This window comes from Melanotaenia boesemani, chromosome 6 (assembly GCF_017639745.1).
Source record: "Melanotaenia boesemani isolate fMelBoe1 chromosome 6, fMelBoe1.pri, whole genome shotgun sequence".
Classification (NCBI taxonomy): domain Eukaryota; kingdom Metazoa; phylum Chordata; class Actinopteri; order Atheriniformes; family Melanotaeniidae; genus Melanotaenia; species Melanotaenia boesemani.
In genome coordinates, this window is record NC_055687.1 from 30,036,004 (window position 1) to 30,056,101 (window position 20,098).

Sequence of the window (20,098 nt, forward strand, 5' to 3'; positions counted from 1 at the left end):
TTTCTTCTAAACATAGAAGCATGCAGAACTTTATGATTGACACGGAGAAGAAACATTAAAAGTTTTTAGAATTTGTGATAGTTTAGGAATTTCCCAAACACAAATTTCCCACCTTTATGTGGTAATTTATTCTTGGAAAATCGTGCCGTCAACGATGAGGCAACAACTGCCCAAGGGAGTATAAATACCGGCTCAATTTTAACTATAAACTATCAGCCAGGAGAAGTCAAAGAAGTTGGGTTACTAAAATCAGGACTAAAATAAATCAACTTCACCCTTTAAAGCCCTTCAAAAATGAAGCTATTCAGCATTGCAGTTGCAGTAGCCATCATGCTCACGTCTATCTGTCTTCAGGAGAACTCTGCTGCACCAGTTAATGAAGTAAGTCCTAAACTTAAATCAGCCCAGATGTTTTTTTCTTTCTTTTTTTTCAAAGTGCTAATATATGGTTTCTGTTTTAAACACGTAAAACTCAATAACAGGGTCAATATATGGAGGAACCAGTGATCAGTGACATTCAGTCCGCTGCACATGAAGAAACATCTGTAGACTCTGGGAAGGTAATTTAAGTTCAATAAATAAATCAGATTGTTGAAATAATTCTGCCTTATAAAGTAAGGTAAACAAATGCCAATGCAGAAGATGAAAAGTTTTATCTGTTATGTCTCACACAGATGCTGGTTGATGGGAGACAAAAGCGTGGTACCTGTGGTCTTTGCTGCACCAATGGCCACTGCACTAGATGCTGCTATGCTTAACTTGAAATGCTTCTTCCTGGAATTCCAGTCATGGCATAAACATCTGGAGGGTCTCATAGGATATGGCCATAATGTGGTTAGATGTCACTGTATAACTAAAATAGTTTCCTAAGAGTGTGTGAAGAATAAAACACTTCAGAAACAATGTGTAAACATCAACAACTGTCATTCTCTGTTCAACAAGTTAAAATGTGTTGACTGATTGTGTATTCTGTTCTGTTAAGTGTAAATATCAATAAAATCATAACAAAATTATTTTAACTTACAAAACAAATTTGACTGAAATATAATTGCCTAAGTTATATTTAGGCAAAATTGTGATATCTGTCTATTCTCTCCTAATATTGCTGATTGTGCATCATTGCCTATACAACCACAAAATATGACTTAAGGCAGGTACAGACAACAGGATAATCAGGCCGATTTTTGCCCCGATCTCCCCTTTACAATCAAAGCCAGCTAAGTTGCAAACAACATTATGTCTGACTTTCCTGTAGTGTGGGTGTGTTAACACTGATTTTCTCCAGTTTGATCCGTTCAGAAGGTCTTGGAAGGAGAGATCGTAAAAATGGACATGTTTAATATTTGCAACTAAAAATGCTCTAGTGTTTGGGGTGACCTCTGAGAGGAGCCAAGTTTGCAGTGTGTAATGCCATGTGTACTAGAACAAAAGCCAATCAAGGCATGAGCTAACTCAGCAGACTAACAGAACAAAGGGTTATTTATAACCTCGTTATTTGCATTACTGGTAGTTTGTAATCACTGCAGTAACGTTATTAATATTTTTGACTTGCCAGCACTGTTACTAGCATCTAGCGCACAGCTCTGCTCTCCAAGCTATCTGTAATACTTACAACAATTTTTACTCACCTCCAACTCGAGCTGTAATTCATACAGCCCATATTTCCTCTAGCTCTATGACTTTATCCATATTTTGTGTGTGTGTGTATATGTGTGTGTTTTTTGGAAAGTATAGTCAACCATGTTTGTTAACACTGAAGTCCTGTTTGACTTAATAATAAATAATAAATCTTTATTTGTATAGCACTTTTAAAAACAAGTTTTATAAAGTGCTGAACAGCACACAGCAAAGTAAGGTAATACAGTCAACAAATAAAAGACACATACATGAGTACATTTTGACAGACAAATAGATGTATGACAATAAATAAGTCAGAAATAAAGTAAATAAGTAAATAAATAGGTTATAAAAAGGTCAGTCGATAAAAGTGTTTTTTAAGAAATGACTTAAAAGATGAAAGTGATGGTGCCAGCCTTTTCTCCTCAGGCAGGTCGTTCCAGAGTCGAGGGGCTCGGACCGAAAAAACTTGGTCACCTCAGGTCTTGGGTTTCAACCCTGGCACAGCTAAAAGGGACCTGCCTGAGGATCTGAGGCTGCGGGGAGGCTCGTAGGGTGTCAGTAACTCTGTAATGTAGCTGGGTGACAGACCTAACCAAGCTTTAAAAAAGTAATCAGTAAAACCTTAAAATCAATTCTAAAACATACAGGGAGCCAGTGCAGCGAGGCTAAAACAGGGTCATATGTTGTCTTCTGCTAAAACCAGTGAGAAGCCTAGCTGCTGCGTTTTGGAGGCTAGAGAGGGATTTATTGTCAAGACCAGAGAGGACGGAGTTGTAGTAGTCGAGTCTGGAGAAAATTAGAGCATTGATAACCTTTTCTAAATCGGGCTGGGAGAGGACAGGTCTGATTTTACTGATGGTGCGGAGGTGAAGGAAACAGGACTGGGTGACTTTTTTGATGTGAAGATGAAAATTAAGATTCAAATATAACACCTAGGTTTCTGGCTGAGGGGGTGATGTTAGAGAGAAGACTATCTTCAATATGGGCGGTGGAGTGAGGAGGGTTGATTGAGGGGGTACCAATGAGGAGGGAGGGGGTGAAGTGGGAGCAGAGGGGGTTTCAAGTCAATTTTGTTTGAGTCTGAACAGCATGGATGATGTTGTAAGTTAAAAACCGGTTCCCAAGTAAATTGAAGTGGAGACCATCCGTCCTGAAAAAGGCTGAACGAGTCCAGAAAAGATTAAAGTTGTCAATAAAACCAAAGTTGTATGTAGAGGAGGTGTGCTGGTGCCATGAGTGGAGCGATAAAATCCTGTTAAAACGACTGTCTCCACGACCCAGCATGGAAATCGGACCAGAGATAACAGACTTGCCACAAGCTGATAAAAAGTCAAAGAGGTCCTTAAACTCTAACTTTGTAATTTCAGACTTTCGACGTGCAGTGTCATTAGTTCCTACGTGGATAATCACCCTGTTAAGTGCACACAGTAGCACTTAAACAGCAAATGGAGGCATTAAAAAATCTACAGTACCGGATTATGGAGTAACCCACTAGAATGGTTGTGGGTGAGAACAGGGACCGAGGCGGAGGGGAGGAGATATTGAGTGTGAAGAACCTGATACTCTGCTGAAGAATCGGTTTGTGTGTGGTGTGCTTCGCAGTGTGCACCACACGCTATAGATCAGAAGAGAGATATCTTTGTAATGGTGTCTCCCTGAGGACCCGGAAATTCAGCCACACACACACAGTGATAGATTCCAAGAAAGTAATTTATTCAGTCTGGGTAATGGAGGAGATGAGCAGGGTTTGGTCCGGTAGGAAGCGTTGGCGCCTTCCTCAGGTAAAGCAGGGAATAATATCCTGAAAGGGCTCCAGAAACAGTCAGGATGATCCACAATCCAAACGAGCAGAGATTCAAGAAGCCAAGAGTCATAAACAGGGGTAGGAGGCAGACTACTTAGCTGGGGCAGGCGAATATCCGTGGTCGTTCCAAAACAGGTCAAAATCCAGGAGAGCACAAGGCAGGAGCATTCCGACAGGGGATGAGGCAAGAGAAGTCCAAGGGCCGTAACTGGGTCAAACACAGGAATCAGAAAACAAGAGTAAACGCTGGACATCAACAAGGGAAAACAATGCTGACCATCTGGCAGGGAAGCAAGGACTGGAGTGAGCTTAAGTAGGGAGGGGAGCAGGTGAAGAGAGTGAGCAATCAGGATTGCCACAGGTGGAGCAGATGAGCATGATGAGGGACTGGAGGCCCAGCAGAGCAGCAACCATGACAATCTTCTGCAATCTGTGTTTGGTTATCATCAAGTGTGTGGTCTCTAAATCTGTGAAGGTTTAAGGAAACCTGTAATGAGAGTCAGCCTTTGGGCAATTATGCAATGAGGTTAATGATAAGTGATTTTGACTGAGGGGTCATATTAACCCCAAATAAACCCCCAAATAAAATCTTGGATTTTCCTAATAATTTTCATTCATCTAATACTCTGAAAATACTGCTGGTTCTTTAATGCTATAGCCTTCATCACATTTTATTCATGTCAGACTACAAGTTGCAAAGAATTGATGACAACATATACTATATGGTGTTCATGAGAGGTAAACTAGGTGGGGTCATTTTGACCCCAGAGGCACAGTGTGGTAGTTTTGGGAAAACATTTCAAGGGTTAAGTGTGGATGGCCCAGAGACAGATTGGGTTTAATACAGCTGCAGATGGCATTAGTTGAATAAAACCATCTTAGCAAAATGTTGTTTCTTTTTCACTTTGTTTTGCATTTCTTGTTCAAGACACTTTTACATGGAAAATTAGATTTTACTTTGCACTGTGGAAGTTGAAGGCTAGGGACATTTAGTGTGGCCTCTGTGCTCTGTTTAGGCTACTGAGAATCGTTTTGTGCCGGCTCCCTGTCAAGAGGTATGTTGCAGTCACTGTGATTGAAATGTTGGCTGATAATAAATGCTGCAACAGCAGATGTAATGCCAGTAAGCATAAAAATAGATTTTACTTCATCTGAGTCATAAACTGTGCTGCTTTCTGGAATAAGTGAAGCAATAGGTTCTAACAATGGATTATCTGGTAGCTGCATCCTTGTAAAACAGCCTAATCTTTGATCCCCTGGTTTTCTAATATTCCTCATTTTTGTTCAACCAGGAAATAGAAATCCAAATTTTTATTTGCATTTCTTTACCTTAGCATCTTTAGCGCACTCACACAAACATTTGCTCAGTGCAGTACAGGTGATCACAACACTATTATTGCAGCCTTTTGGGTGGCTTCATTTTCATTCATTTTCCATTTTCATTTATTTATTTGGCACATGTTAAAAGCCATAACACAAAAATTATTTGTATAAAAACAGTACAAGTGCAGGGAGAAGCAGAAAACCCATACGGGCTTATTTTAAAGCCTCCACCTCAAAATTACTTTACAGAAGAATTACATTTTTGTTAATTTACAATTTATACAATATAAGTTACAGTTCCACAAATCAATGGGATTTAATTTCTTATAAGATTTTAATAATCTATTACTTTGCGCCAGATGTGAAAATTGTTTCCATAATATGCAGCCTCTGTATCTTAAAGAAAACTGAGCTCTGGATGTGACATATTTAGGTGCATGAAAGTATTGTACCTGTGAACCTCTGCATTAGTTTTAAAATAAAGTATAAAATGTTCGCGGATAGTACTTGGATGGAATTGCATTTTATACATGAAGATACAAATTTGCATAATGTTGAGATCATAAATATTAACAATATTAAGTTTGTAGAATAAACCATGGGATGAAGTCAAAGGCTTAGAATGAGTTGCAATTCTGACAAAACGCTTTTGAAGGATTTAAGTTACCATAAGGGTGTGAGATCAAATTTGGGCTTGGATTTTGTACTTTTTGAGCTTCATCTCATTTATCCACTGTGTTTGATTTTTTTTTTTTTTTTTTGTTATGTTCAAATAAACTTTTTCAATCAAGCCTTACTTCTGATGGAAAGCTGTCAACATGCATCATTGTCTGGTGAGGGAAGGCGTGGTTGGTAGTATTCTATGTGGGATTAAGTCTTGTTATGTCCATGGACAGGAGTTTAAACCAGAAAAATAGAATCAGCCTGACAACGCCACTCTGGGAACTCAGGTTTGCTTACTTAAACAGCAAGAGATGAAATAACAAAAAATAAAGAAAGAAAGAAAAATCAGAACCACTAAGTCTTACAGTATGTGTAGATAGGCTTACCAATAGTGAGGCAGACAAGAAAATGCGGACACCTCCACCGGCAGGGCCCAGCCATCACCACCTTAGGCCATCAGCACACATTAATATGTCTAAGTGAACTGGTCACAGACTGGTCATACGATTATATGACCAGTCTAAATGTTAGCTTTTAGTCTAAAGTGCTCCTGATGCCTGAAGCAAACAGAGCCTGAAAATGCTTGACTGTGGAATGTATTGCACAATGTAAAAATTTGTAAAGATTTTTTTTTTTGTCCATTTACCCTTAAAAACTAGTAAGAAGCTGCAGAAATGACTCCAAGTAAATGAGGAATGAAATGTAAATAGGCTATGAAATCCCATATGAAATAAAGCCGACAAGCTAACAGGTGGTGGAGCATATTATTGGGACAGTTTCAAAGTTCAAAGACTCCTTCACAATCAGTAAGAAATTATATAATTGTTGAGTGACTGATGATATGATTAATAGATTATTCTTAAATGATAATTATAGTATAATTGTAATTAAGATACCATTGATTTCCTGTTGAACTTTAGCTATTATTTCAACAAAGTTTCTATGTTAGCTGAGAGTGCAAAGGTGATTCAGTTTCAAATTACTGCAGAATGTTGATTTAACGTAGTACTGTCCTGATTTTCATTTCGTGGAAGAGGTAGGGAGAAAAAATATGGTGTTATGTCACAATGCAAACCCATAATGTTTAGTCTTTATAGAATAATACTTATTAAATAGAGATTTGTGGAAGGTTTTCAGTTAAGGGTTTAACAGAGTCATCTAGTGAGTTCAAGTTAAAAATTAACTGCAAAAGGAGCTGGTTTAAAGTGTCATCATTGTCAAGACATTTGTGGTTTCAACACAATTTCATTGTAAGTCAGATAAATTATGTAGTTCAATAAATAGTGTTTTGAAGCTGCCTTCTCTCTGTCTCTCTGTTTTTTTGTTGTTTTGTTTTTTTTCTGATCTGATGGCTACAATTTACCAGTCCAGCATGCCACAGTCAGGTAAACACGATCAATCTCATTTCCTTCTGTTGCTCTGATTGGCTGCTGCCAGTTCAGAGTCTCCACCTGACACAATATGGTTAGCAAGTATATTAAGTAAGAGAGTTGTTTTTCTAAAGAAAAGAAGGAAGTGACCTCTGTGACACTTCCTGGTTGAGTTTAGACAACTGCAGCACTTAGTCGGGTTTAGAAATCAAAATTATGACATGTTGGACAAAAATAAGAATAAAAGCATTAACATTTGTTACTGATAACACTTTGTTTGCAACATATTCTTTAGTTATTGATAAGACCGACACATTTAAGAGTAAATTAAAAAAAGGTATGCCCCAGAAACCAGAATTATTTGATTTTCCTTTCCCAGAATCACATAGCAATGAGGGACTAGAGTGTTTGCATTCGGAAGCACGTGGAGTCAGCAGTCTGGGTGATAAGGCAACAGTGGCAGAACAGTATAAATATCTCATTGTGCACACTGCTGCACCACACAGAACTCTGAGGAACAACAGTCGTCGAGATCAGAAACCTCGTTGATTTAAAGACTTCAGCCTCTCAAACCCTGATAAGATGAAGACAGTCAGTGTCGCGGTTGCAATGACCATCTTGCTCACATTTACCTGGATGCAGGAGAGCTCTGCAGCCTCAATCATTGAAGTAAGAACTTGCCAAACTTTTACCAGTGAATTGGGTTGTTAGCTGCACGGGTTGCTGCTCTTTGAATACTTAAAGGTAATTAATTAGCAGGAACAGTCAGAATTGTGCTACAGAGAGAACAATGAAGCAGAAATCCACACAGAAATGTATTAATCCAACAGAGAACACACACACTTATTGAAATTTATAGGTAAGAAAAAGTGCAAATAGGAAATAATGCATTGCTAAATCTGTCTATAAATTTTAAAAATGTACAAAAATTATTAAAATTTGCTGTAAAATAATAAAAACATAATAAACTAATTTAAATAAATAGATAGAAAACTCAAAGGAAATATAACAAATAACTGAATACAGGGACGATGCAGATATAAAGCTATGACTGAATTAATAAGAAATTATTAAATCAATAAATGAAATAGATAATTACATGACAAACAAATTAAGAGGTATAGTGCTATATATAGCAATATACAGTGCCACTGATTTATTTATTTATTGATTGATTGATTGATTGATTGATTGATTGATTGATTGATTGATTGATTGATTGACTGATTGATTGACTGACTGATTGATTGATTGATTGATTGATTGATTGATTGATTGATTGATTTTGATTTAGATTTTGATTTTGATTTTGAAAGGTTCCAGAATCCAAAGAGAAGCCGCCGGAGTTTGACCACCCTAATGAAGCACATGAAGAGCCATCAGTGGACGTATGGAAAATGGGTTACAATCTTGGTATGAATTGATTTGTATTAATTAAACTAGTGCAAATATAAGATCTATTTGTTTTTTCCTAGTTTTATTCCAAAATGTGCTGGATGAATAGTGAGTGACAATCCGGGAGATCAATACTTATGTTTCTGCTCCACAGATGCTGTATAACAGAGAGAATTGTGGCACTTTTGCTGGAGCAGCTGCACTACAGGTATCTGTGCAAATCCTGAAGATTCCTGCTTCAACAAACAATATTTTACTCAAAATTTATTTAAAAGAATCTTCAACTGTTATTATGGTGTAAGCTTTTTTAGTATTTTACACACAATGCTTGCTCAACTATGTGACTACAGCTCCTGGAAAGACTGTCCACTATCCTCTGGCCTTTCCCAGACTTCCTGTGTATGGTCAAATTCTCCAGGCAGTGTTCCTGCTAAAGCATGCACATTACCCACTATGGTCAGTTTAAAGGCACAAGGTTCTGCACTGCAAGGAAAGAATCCTTTTTTTCAGGAAGGGTCTATACTGGTAGTTGTGTGCTGTGAGGAAGGATGAAATGAGAAGCTAGCAAAAGCTGCAAGTAGATGCCTGCTGGGCTACAGCAGCTGCTGGGGTCATCATAGGTTGCATTAACATGCACTAGCATTTACCTACCAGAACCTGCCAGAGATGTTTAGGCTGATTTTCTGCTACTATCAGCGTTAGTCCTGCCCAGGTTGACTGAAACCATTCCCCATTAACATGAAAATTAGTACCTGAGTGGGTGAGATCTTATTTCACAGTCAGAAATTAAGCATGCTGGATACCATTTAACTGTTCTGGATAAATGAGGGTGTGTGCTCAGTTGTATCCCACAATCCCTTACTGTAACAGGAAGATCTGCAAATCCCAGATGACAAATTTGAAACTAGCATAATTAAACAGAATCCCTTCTGTTATCTTTGTAGTGGCATTTCATATTTTTGATCTGAACATATATTGTTGCATTTTAGGGATTTGCATGTTCAAGGTAAAGATATTACACAATATTCAATAGCTTTCAGACCTGGAGGGCACATTTACACCCATGACCCACCTGTTTTCAGCAGCTAAAGCAGTCAGGAGACATCTCCTCAAAATAGTCTCCTATATGTAGTTCTGATACTTTTTATCGAAGATCACAAATGGATCTTGTGATGTGATGATTGCGCCATGTCCACTTTAATATAGATGTGTTTATAATGTTAACCCAAGTGATTACCATATGTCCAGAATGAATCCATTTTCTGCAGCTCAGATGTAAATGTTAAAAAGGCACAGTGTTACTGATATCTAGCAGTAAGATAGCAAGGTAGCAAGTTGTGAATGGACAGCGTTCTTAAACATGTTTTCATCTGCAAGTGGATCCAGTTTCCTCAGGAGCAGTAATGACTGCTCTACAGGTAACTACCTCAAGTTTGTGGAGATGTGTACTGTTTTCTGTGTACCTCATTAGGTGTTTCTTATTCCAAATGTTTTATTTTTGCATCCACAATTTGTTGCACATTTCATAATGCTATAAAACCCAGTTAGTACTCTGAAACTTAAAATAAACAGTTTGTAGCCTCTATGTTTGGTATTATTGGAAGCTAAATAATTATTTACAGTTTGCAGGGGTTAACTGTCATGATTGCTGCTCTGCTGGGCCTCCACCTGTGGCACCCCTGATTATGAAATGAAATGAAATGAAAAATACTTTATTAATCCCAAAGGGAAATTCAATTTTTTAGGGAAATTCAATTATCACACTACCTGCACCTGTGCTCTGCCCTCCTTAAACTCTCTCCCGTTTTTTTCTTGCCTTGTTGATATCCAGTGTTTTCTATTGTTTCCAGACTCCGGTATTCGACCCTGCTACAGCTACCTCAGACTTCTTGTGCCTTATCCCCTGTCGGACTGCTCCAGCCAAGTGCTCTCCTGGATTTTGACCCGTTTTAGATATCCGCCTGCCCCTGCTAAGTAGTCTGCTTCTTGTCTCTCTGTGTATGACCCTTGGTTTCATTATTGCTACACTTGTCTGGAGTCTTTTCAGGATCCTGTGCCCTGCTTCACCTAAAGAACTACCTGCCAGACTGCACCCTGCTCTTCTCCTCCATTCCCCAGTTTAAATAAATTGTATTCAAATCTCAATCACAGAGTGTGTCTGAATTTCCAGGTCCTCAGGGAGACATCATTGCAGTTAATTAGTTTACAGTTAAATTAACTATTAAAAACCTTTTCAGATTTCTTTTTGTTTTCTTCTCCTTTAGTGGTAAAATCATTGCTATAGATATCACAGATTCATAAGAGACAAGACGTACAGAGATTTTATTATTGCTTCGCACACATTGATTGATCAGTTTGGCCACTGACGTCAGATATTTTCATCTGCTTGTAGGCATGCAGAATGCAGTTCAGCTCTGAAATCACATAACTCCCCACACAAGAAAAAAATCCTGGTTTGACCCCTGGCTACTGAAAGATGATGCCATATGATCATGTAGATCATATAAGATGTAATTTAAGAAGTATTTGGAACCACTAGGTTTTATGGATATAACTGAGGAGATTGTAAAACACACCAGACACAAACAGCATAAAAGTGGTTATGTGGACATTTTCCATACGGATGTTAACAAATTTGGAAAATGTCATATTTTTTCTTCATGAAATGAAAAATGTGATTACACATAATGAAATAAGTCAGGCAGTCTATGGTCTAGTGGACATGTAGATATTTGTAGTACTGTCTGTTGACATGAATCACGTACAAAGATCAGAGGGACAACAGCATGATGCAAGTGTTTTTAGCTATTACACAACACATATATAAAGTTTAAAGTCTTGTAGAGGGGTTAAGTGCATACAGCTGTATTAAATAACTGCTGTCATTGATTCTGTATTTAGTTTCAGTTGGATTCTTTTTACCATGAAACATAATTAGTTTAGTTCTTTTTATAGTGACACACAATCTCAAGATGTCTATATAGCATACATATGACACACTATATATATGATATTAATCCACAGTATCATATAAAATGTCACCAGGTGCACAAGCTTATGATTATAGAACCACAGTAGCTGCAGTATGCTTACCATAAACTTTTTCACTTAAACTAAGTAATAAATAAGATAATAATGTTTTTCTGGCATTTCTTTTAAGATTTATATCCCAACTAGGACATCTGATTGGCAATCTTTAATTTTTTGCACCACTGGGAGGTTGAATATTCAGATTTCCCATTTATTCTGAAGGCACCATCAGCATCAGCTGTTACGAAAACAAAAATCAATTAAATATTGTCAAAATCAGCAGCAGTTATGTTAACTGCTGAAACACAGATGAACAGAGCTGGTATGTGAATGAGGAACAGACAGACCAGGAGGAAGAGATGAGCGCGGTGGAGTCAAGGCCCAGCCAACACCCCCGAAATGATCCACATGAATGGAGGAGAAAATTAACGGAAGAAAAAGATACTGCGGCAGCATTTCTGTTATTTTGACCAAAGCTTGTCTCAGCTTGTAAAACAAGTATATGTTTCCTTCTTTACTTAGACAACATAAAACATGTTTAAAGTTACAACCAGACCACTTTTAATCTATTTACTCTGTTAAATCGCAGCGTGCAGCAGCTTGCGTCTTTATTGAGGCATCAGTGGATGCATCATAACATAATTTTGGTTTGTTGGAAATACCAGACTTTCATCTATGATACTGGAAGCCTGGTTTAATTTAACTCATGTGCTGTTCAGTCCTGTTCAACCAGACTGATTACCTTACTTTAGTCTGGGTTATAAGCAGTTTCTTTTCTTCTTACTAAGGCAGGAAGGAAACTAAAACCTGCAGGTCAGTGGTCGTTGAGGACCAGTCAGCTCAGCTACTTTAGCTCATTAAGTGTTGCTTTTCCCTCCATTGCAGCTTATGTGTGTGTCTGTGTCTACTGTATGTGATTGGCAGCCAGGTCTATGACAGGAAAAGGAAAATAAAGCTGCTTTTTTCAGTGCATCAACACAATATTTCCAGTGATTTTAAAGACAGTTTTATAAAGTTTTAATTAAAAAGCAGAGAAGCTCTTATGAAGCTGTTTCTTTGTGAGAAAACAGCAGCTGAACTCTGTGTTCCACTCAATATTTGCTCTAATGTTTTATTCTTTTTATTGTCACTCCAACATTGAAATGGAATATTTAACAATACAGAACAATAAAACATTAAACAGAGTCTGCTTTTTATTGGGTGATCAGCTGTTGTCATATTGCAGTAAATCCGACTGTACACTATACAAAGTAAAGCCATGCTTCACTAAGTATGAAATGGCTTTTTCATATCTAGCTAAATTAAAAACAAAATCTCTTTAAGTATAAATGGAACTTGAATACACAAACTATACAAATATGGGAAGTCAGTTGTTCATGTAAGAAATGAAAATACAGAAAAGTCCACGGGAATTCCCAGCCAGCATTCCCAATTTTACCAAGGGGATGATGTGGAGCCGTTTCTGGAGGCAAGCTGCCAAAGATGAGTGAGTATAAAAACAATCACGCTTTAAACTCTCAGCTATTACTCTACAAGGAGCTCTTTAACGAATCAAACTGCTCAGAAAATGAGAACATTTGGGGTGAAAGTTGCTGTTTATCTTGTTCTCTCATGTATTTGCTTTGAAAAGAACTCTGCCTTACCACTCACTGCAGTGAGTTCCTGATATTTTCCTTTTTTTCCACTTGTTAGCTGTTTGGGTATTTTTCTATTGTACTTTTCAGTTTATTTATTTAGAAATTATATGATTATTTTTAAATGTGTACAACTCAAACAGGTGCAGGAGTTTGAGGCAATGAGCAGCAACAGCTCCTCTGCATCTCAGGAAGAGACATCAGTGGAAACATGGATGGTATTTTTTTGTTTATTATATAAATAAGTTATTTATCATATTAATACACTTGATAATGAATGTATGTTTCCAATAACTAAGCCCTGATGTGTTGAATGTGAGGATCAGGAAGGAACAGTCCTTAACTTATTTTGTCTTTCACACAGATGCCATTTGACATCAGGGAAAAGAGTTATGCTGCCCCCATTAGGTGCCAGTTCTGCTGTGACTGCTGCAACATTGGTGTCTGCAGTTTGTGCTGCAAGTGAGAATTTACTCATTTGGCTATTATTGATATGTATTATGTTTTATTGTTTTTTGTATAATAAAAAAAATCTGATATGACTGAGTTTATTTAACAGTGATATGACAGTGTTTTATTATCACTGCCGTCACTTTAAGGGTGGATGACTTAAAAGAGTAACTTCTAAAAAGGGTGCAGCATGTGCAACAAGTGTGTCTGAGCCTCATAAGTATTGAATCAATTAACTGTGATGATAAGAAAGGGAGAAATTAAAGCCTGTGTAACTTCACAGCAGTCTAATACTTGGTGGTGTTTGAGAGGAAATATCCCTCATTAGTTTCCAACAAACACGTCCAGCTATAAAAGCTGCTGGTTTGTCATCCAAGAGCAAACTAGGCTCAAGCTCTGTGGCGGTTCACTTGTTATCCAGTAGAGCTCAGGGAGGTATGGCCCCCGGCCATGGCAATGCAGAAACTGTTGTGTTACTTTTCAACTTTCCTGGATCACACCTTGAAATTATAATGACCACAAAGGTCATATAAGTGGTCTGGAGTTAGATTCATGAGAAAAATTATATATATATATATATATATATATATATAACCAGCAACAGGCAGAACAATGGCCAACATGTGACTGCTATTTAAATTTGTGTGATTTTTATTCAATTACCTCCATGCAGACAGTAATACATATGCAGAAATGCACAGACTACCAGTCTGGAGCCTGGTGGACTCCTGCTCTGATCCCACTCTCATGCAGCCTTGCAGGGGGGCTGAGCAGCATGCCAGGCCTGCCTCACGTCCAGACAGATGCCCGTTGTACATCCCCCATAACAACAGAGCTGCTGTCAAACCACACAAGGAGTTAATAACTGAATGCAGTTATAGTTAGCTTCCTCACACATGCACACACATGTGGTTTATTTTATCTAAGTCATTCCCACATACACATGTAGAAGATGAAGCAGGCAGGCAGCAATTAGGGGCCTGTTCATTGGTACACTGCTGTACAGTAGCTCTATAAATTCTCGAGTCAGTGTTTTAACAAACAAACTAAAATTCTCCTGTGGTAAGCAAACATATCTACAGGATGTTGCTGCTTTTCATCTTAAAAAAGATCTTAAATAAATAAAAAAAATCAGATAAACAAGAATTTTTATGATGTTTGCCATGTATGCCATCATCTAAGTGTGGATTGATTTTAAAGTCAGAGTTAAAGAGAAATTAATCTACATTTTGACACATCACAGACAAATAAGTTGTTAACCACACATCCAAACAACCAATAAAATATCAACAAAATAAAATTCGATCTCAAAATCAGGAAAATGAGCTGCATGTGGCAACTTGTCTGACAGAGTACCACATTTTAGCTTTACTTCACAACATCAGTCCAGTTTTCCTTGTTCTATCAAGCTCTGCAAGTTCTGGGATAAGATTAAGGAAAAACAATTAACTAGCTAGTTGCTATTCCAAAATGCATCTATAACTAACACAATAACATTTGAACACTTGAGGTGGACGGTGCTTTTTCTCATCTTCTATACACAACCCCTTGGGTCATGGGTTTATGATTTTAGACTTGCCCCAAAAACCCTGAGCAGAAAACCAAAAACAAAAACGTTTAGCAGTCCAACTCCATAGTATATTAAAACAAGCTACTCTGAAAGTTATATTTGAAGCAACTACTGTTTGAGATTTGCATGAAAATGCAGAAACTCCATTCTATTCAAATTGCTCAAGGTGGTAATTTTATACTTTAAACGGTTATTTTTTTAAGTGTAAACTACAGTACCAGACTGGTGGTCATCTACATTTTTATCCAAAAAGTAGATGACCAAGTTCATCATCTTGAGAGGCACATGGATTTTAATCCAAGCACAGCTGTTAACACATTTCATGGAAAAAGAAAAAATGTTGGTTGCATGTTTACAATAGTGAATAAATGAACAGTTGTGCAGAGGGCTGCTCAAGTTTTAACATGTACAACTGTCTGTCCCAAACATAGAGATGTCAGAATCCCAGAGTTGTAAGTTGTAAGATTTTAATAAGCTTATTTGGTAGGATGCTACCAGTGTCAGACCTAGGAGAAATCTGGACTAGCAGCACGCTTTGCTAATTTATCAACATTATACTGAATGCCAGTTTTATTCTTTTGTGTGGGTTTTGTTGGATAATATAAATTAAGACAGTCTATGTGTAGAGGAAATGTGTACAACTGTTTGTTTCATTGTCCATTATTCTCTAGTTTATATTAGTCTATAGTCCCATTATTTCTAGTTTTATAAAACTTAAGCTATACTTATTCAGTATTAAGAACATGTAATTGTGCTTTTCTGAGTCACAATACATTAAACATTTCTATATTTTTCTATTTAACTTAAATTTAAACATTCTAAGGAATATAATTGTTTGAAACAGAGAGCAAACAACATTAAGTAGGAGAATGTTCAATACATTTAAGTAAATTTTCACATGCATGCAAATGCATTTACTTTTTGTTAAAAGTTAATAGGACTACAGAATATGTCCACTCATGTGCAGCATGCAAAAAAAATCAACTTATTAGTGATTAAGATGATATGAGCTAACTTGTTCTAAACCTGGTTTAGAAACCTCTGTGTACTTGGGAATCAACCTCACATAGTACATTACATTTTTACCTGTGTTTGCTTATCTGTTAAACTACAAATTTCTGTAGCTATGTTGCATATTTTAATACAGCTTTTTATATGTGAATTCCCCCAAACTTCAACCAAATGTCTCTACTCATATCTCCTGCCAGGCTGAGTCACCATCCAATCAAAGGGAAAGTGTCGGGGAGGAGAGCAGCCTATACACACCTGACCAGGTAAAGGCATATACATTCACATATAAGAAAAAATCATCTAAAGATATAAACAAAACAAAAATTAAAATGTATATGATACTTAACACCATAATTGTGTACAGCTGTTAAATTCTACTTTAATGTGTCACTAATAGTAACTAACAAGGTGCTTCTCTCTTATCTAGAGTGAAGATAATCATAGCAATAAGGAGGACAATACTGCACAGCCAGCGCTCAGCACCAGTGGCATGATGGTAAAGTTGATAATGTTTAGTTGTATTTTTCGCCAGATGAAAAATATGAGCTGTTTCTCAATTTTCTGTAGCTGCTGTCTAGTTGTAATAAGTCTATTACTGTCTATGAGTTCTGCTACTACTACTGGTACTGCTACACCTCAACCTCCAGCTCTGTTTCTTTGTTCTCTTTAAGTAGCTCATTGTTGGCCACCTGACGAATGTGTCGGCTGCTGTTTTCACTTTCTGAGAATATATATTCATTCTAACACCTCAGGTGACATGATGTGTCATTATCTCTTCAATAATGTTTACATTCATATTTTTCTGTCTTCCATGTATACTGTATGTGAATGTATTTCTTAGTGGGCCAGCCAGGTACTAAATTCCAGGGCCACTTTTTTTTTTTTACCCGAGTCCACCGCTGGCATGAACTAATCACTCAGTTGCTCAGTACGGACTCACCCCCTCCCTCCCGACTCTCAGCTTCAGCAACTCACTTCCTCACTGAGCTGAAGCTGCTGCTCTGCTCCGACAGCCTGAGCGTCACCGTATGAAGGAATAAGCAGACTAAAGAAAAAGTATATTTAGCCAGTTCCTCCACTGTTTATTTTGAAGATAAACTATGACTTCAGTGTCCGATTTGTTACTTTTTACTGCTGCAATTATTAATGCAATAAAAGGTGGAAGTGCAAGTTTCTGTTGAGTTCCAGCCTTTCATTATATTGTTATTGAGGTGGAAAATAAATTTCTGCTATATTTGGACAGAAAAAAATCAGAATTATTAAAAATGAAAACAACTGTCTGTATTTATTTATTTAGCCACAGTAAAAGGGGAAACATGGATAGTTGCAGAATACGTTATATTTGGATGCATTTCGAAATAAAAAGTCCAACACATGCAAAATACCAGTTTTGCAAGATAGTTTTGTCTGTTTGAGAAGAAAGCTCATCCAATATGAGAAGACATCTAAACACAAAGCAATAAGTGTGTTGTTCATAGTTATTTTTTCTAATGTTGCACTGTTTAAACATTGCAATTTTATTCAGTTTCATTTATATTAATTTCATGTGTGAGTTAGATAAAGAATAATAAAAAGTTCCCCTTGGAGATCTGTTGACCTTTCACTTTTGTCCATCATCAAATTGATTATATAGATTATATTAATAGAATATTTTCAATCAGTCGTTTTAGCAGTATGAATCAGTCAGAAATGGGGTGAAGTTTAAGTGCACATGTAGATTTCAATGTATTCACCAGGCAACTGACTCAAATGACTCAAAAACTTGATTCACTTTGGTGAGTGACCCATTCAAACTCGAGTCAGTAAACAGAATCGAGTATACCATCACTACCGTGCAGAGGCTCAGAACCAGAGTCGGGGAAAGGCCGGTGGGATCAAACCATTTTTTAACCATATTTTCTTGTGCAACTATTATGTTTTAACCAAGCACAGTATGTTTTTACACTTTTCTAGTTTGTCATAAAAAAAGAAGAAGAAAAAAGCACATACATTATAAAAATCTCCCAGATTTTAGGGGTGCTGAGATTCAATTTAGGGGTGCTTCAGCCCCCCCAAAAATGGGCTAAAAACACCTTTGATCAGAAGGTACTGAAACTAGACAATCCCACTAATATGACTTTTCACTGTTTATTTTTTGGTCTGTATATCAAGTTATGTTAAAGTAAATTTCTACAGTTTGTTCGGTTACGTACGGGGTGGGGGGGCCCTTTGCTCCTCCTTCTGGCTCGTTTCTCCTGGATCTCCCTCCTCGGCCTCGCTGTGATCCTGTCTGGCCCCCCATCAAAACTTAGACCCGCCCCTGCATAGCTGAAGCAAAAACCCGGTCTACCAGAGTGTGTTATAGAAGGTCTTGCCAAAAATAACACTTTGGGGTAAATATGTGACAGTGTGAACCATGAAACGCTAGTTTCTTCCATCTCAGCTGAACCATAAACAAACGCAACAGACTCTGCACAAACGGAGATGACCGGAGAGTTGCTGAAGCAGACACGTTGGTGTAAAACGCAGTTTAAAAAAGAATGCAGGAAAAGTGTGGGTGTGGAACCCTCTCACCGGGAAAAGAGTGTGTTAAAACACCCACATTCTCCACGGAAGCGACGTTCATGGGTTGCTTCATTAAAGGGGTAGTGCACCCAGAAATGTGTTCTTTTGAGCTGTAAACAACACAGAATTTGTTAATTGTGATGAAAACCACATGTAGTGTTAATGAAATTTGTATTTTTTTTATTCATTTTAAAAACAGGATTTTGTGGGTAAAAAATGGCTCATAATGCCCTCTACAGGGTAAAACCAAGTGATGTTTTTCGTGACATCTATATAGAGGTTATCTACTTCACAAGAAAATTTAAAAACCCCTCCCTCCAGGTGCAAACAGATGAGTCCTCACCTTGCAGGCATAGAAAACCGCGCCCACCAACGCATATCAATCAATCAATCAATCAAAACTTTATTTATAAAGCGCCTTTCGTACAAGATTGTGGCTCAAAGCGCCTTACATTTAAAAACATTCCCGTCCAATCACCCTCACCCCCCACCCCCCATACACGCACAAACACTCCTTCAAATTCAAAGTACATGATGCCAGGTGCAGATGGACAAATGAGGAAACCTCATCAGAAGGGGATCCATCTGCACCAAGGGTGGGACAGTATTCTGCCAAGTTTCTGCAACTGCAGGGACACAGGAGCACGGCGGCCCGGGGAGACCTGGCTGAAACACCAGCCCCCACCGCCAAGACGTACGTCCCACCGCATCGATCAGCCACAGCCGGACACCACCCCCAGTACAGACGGACCCCCGTAGAGGAAACACTGGAAGGATCCAGAAACAATAAAAGGCAGTAAAAGAGCACTCAGTGTATAAAACGTCAGAAGTAATAAAACCAAATATTACGAAACTAATTAAGACTTAAATAACTGAATATCAACTAAAAGCTAAGCTGAATAGATGGGTCTTCAACCGAGTCTTAAAAACCTGAATGTTCTCTGCAACCCTGAGGTCCTCCGGCAGACTGTTCCACAGGTGAGGGCCGCGCCACTGGAACGACGCCTCCCCGTGGGTGTGTGTCCTGACCCTAGGAATGACTAAAAGTCTACTGCTGGAGGACCGCAGGGATCGCGAGGGTTCATAGGGTAAAAGCAAATCTGAGAGATAAGAAGGTCCAAGACCATTAAGACATTTAAAAACTAATAAAATGACCTTAAAATCGATCCTGAAGCACACAGGGAGCCAATGCAGTGATCGTAAAATGGGTGTAATATGGGCCCGCCTTCTGGTCTTTGTCAGGACACGTGCTGCTGAATTCTGAAGAAGTTGTAAACCTGAGATGGTTTTTTGGGGAAGACCAGAAAGCAGGGCATTACAGTAGTCAATACGACTTGTGATAAAAGCATGCATAAGCATCTCTGTGTTAGCCCGGGAGAGAATTGGGCGCACTCTGGCAATGTTTTTTAAATGATAAAAACCTATTTTGGTAATATTCTTAATATGGGGAATAAAAGTCAGCTCAGAGTCAAAAATCACGCCCAAGTTTTTTACTTGTGAAGATGGATTAAAAGACATTGATTGTAGTTTAGGTAAAAGTTTCTCTCTCTGGGCCCCAGGACCGATGACTAAAAACTCAGTTTTGGCCTGGTTAAGCTGGAGAAAGTTTTCTGCCATCCAGGATTTGATGTCCAAAATACAGTTAAAAAGAGCATCCATTGGCCTTGAGTCATCAGGAGACACG

At 37.9% G+C, this 20,098-nt stretch overlaps 1 protein-coding gene and 1 long non-coding RNA gene across 9 annotated transcripts; both read left to right on the forward strand.

Moving 5' to 3' along the window:
- Positions 1-225: 225 nt before the first annotated feature.
- On the forward strand, positions 226-13,381 carry LOC121642474 (hepcidin-like). 2 transcript variants are annotated; one of them, XM_041989235.1, is made up of 3 exons: positions 226-381; positions 12,983-13,057; positions 13,204-13,381. In XM_041989235.1, the coding sequence occupies exons 1-3, from the start codon at positions 295-297 to the stop codon at positions 13,303-13,305; spliced, it is 264 nt and encodes an 87-aa protein (XP_041845169.1). In that variant the 5' UTR covers positions 226-294; the 3' UTR covers positions 13,306-13,381. The 2 variants fall into 2 exon arrangements, with proteins under 2 accessions (XP_041845169.1, XP_041845168.1); XM_041989234.1 differs by lacking the exons at positions 12,983-13,057; positions 13,204-13,381 and adding exons at positions 483-560; positions 675-903.
- On the forward strand, positions 7,262-10,320 carry LOC121642475. 7 transcript variants are annotated; one of them, XR_006010892.1, is made up of 5 exons: positions 7,262-7,449; positions 8,097-8,193; positions 8,330-8,383; positions 8,526-8,631; positions 10,026-10,320. It is a non-coding gene; the product is annotated as an uncharacterized LOC121642475 (long non-coding RNA). The 7 variants fall into 7 exon arrangements; XR_006010893.1 differs by lacking the exon at positions 10,026-10,320 and adding an exon at positions 9,798-9,837; XR_006010894.1 differs by lacking the exon at positions 10,026-10,320 and adding an exon at positions 9,805-9,836.
- Positions 13,382-20,098: the final 6,717 nt, after the last annotated feature.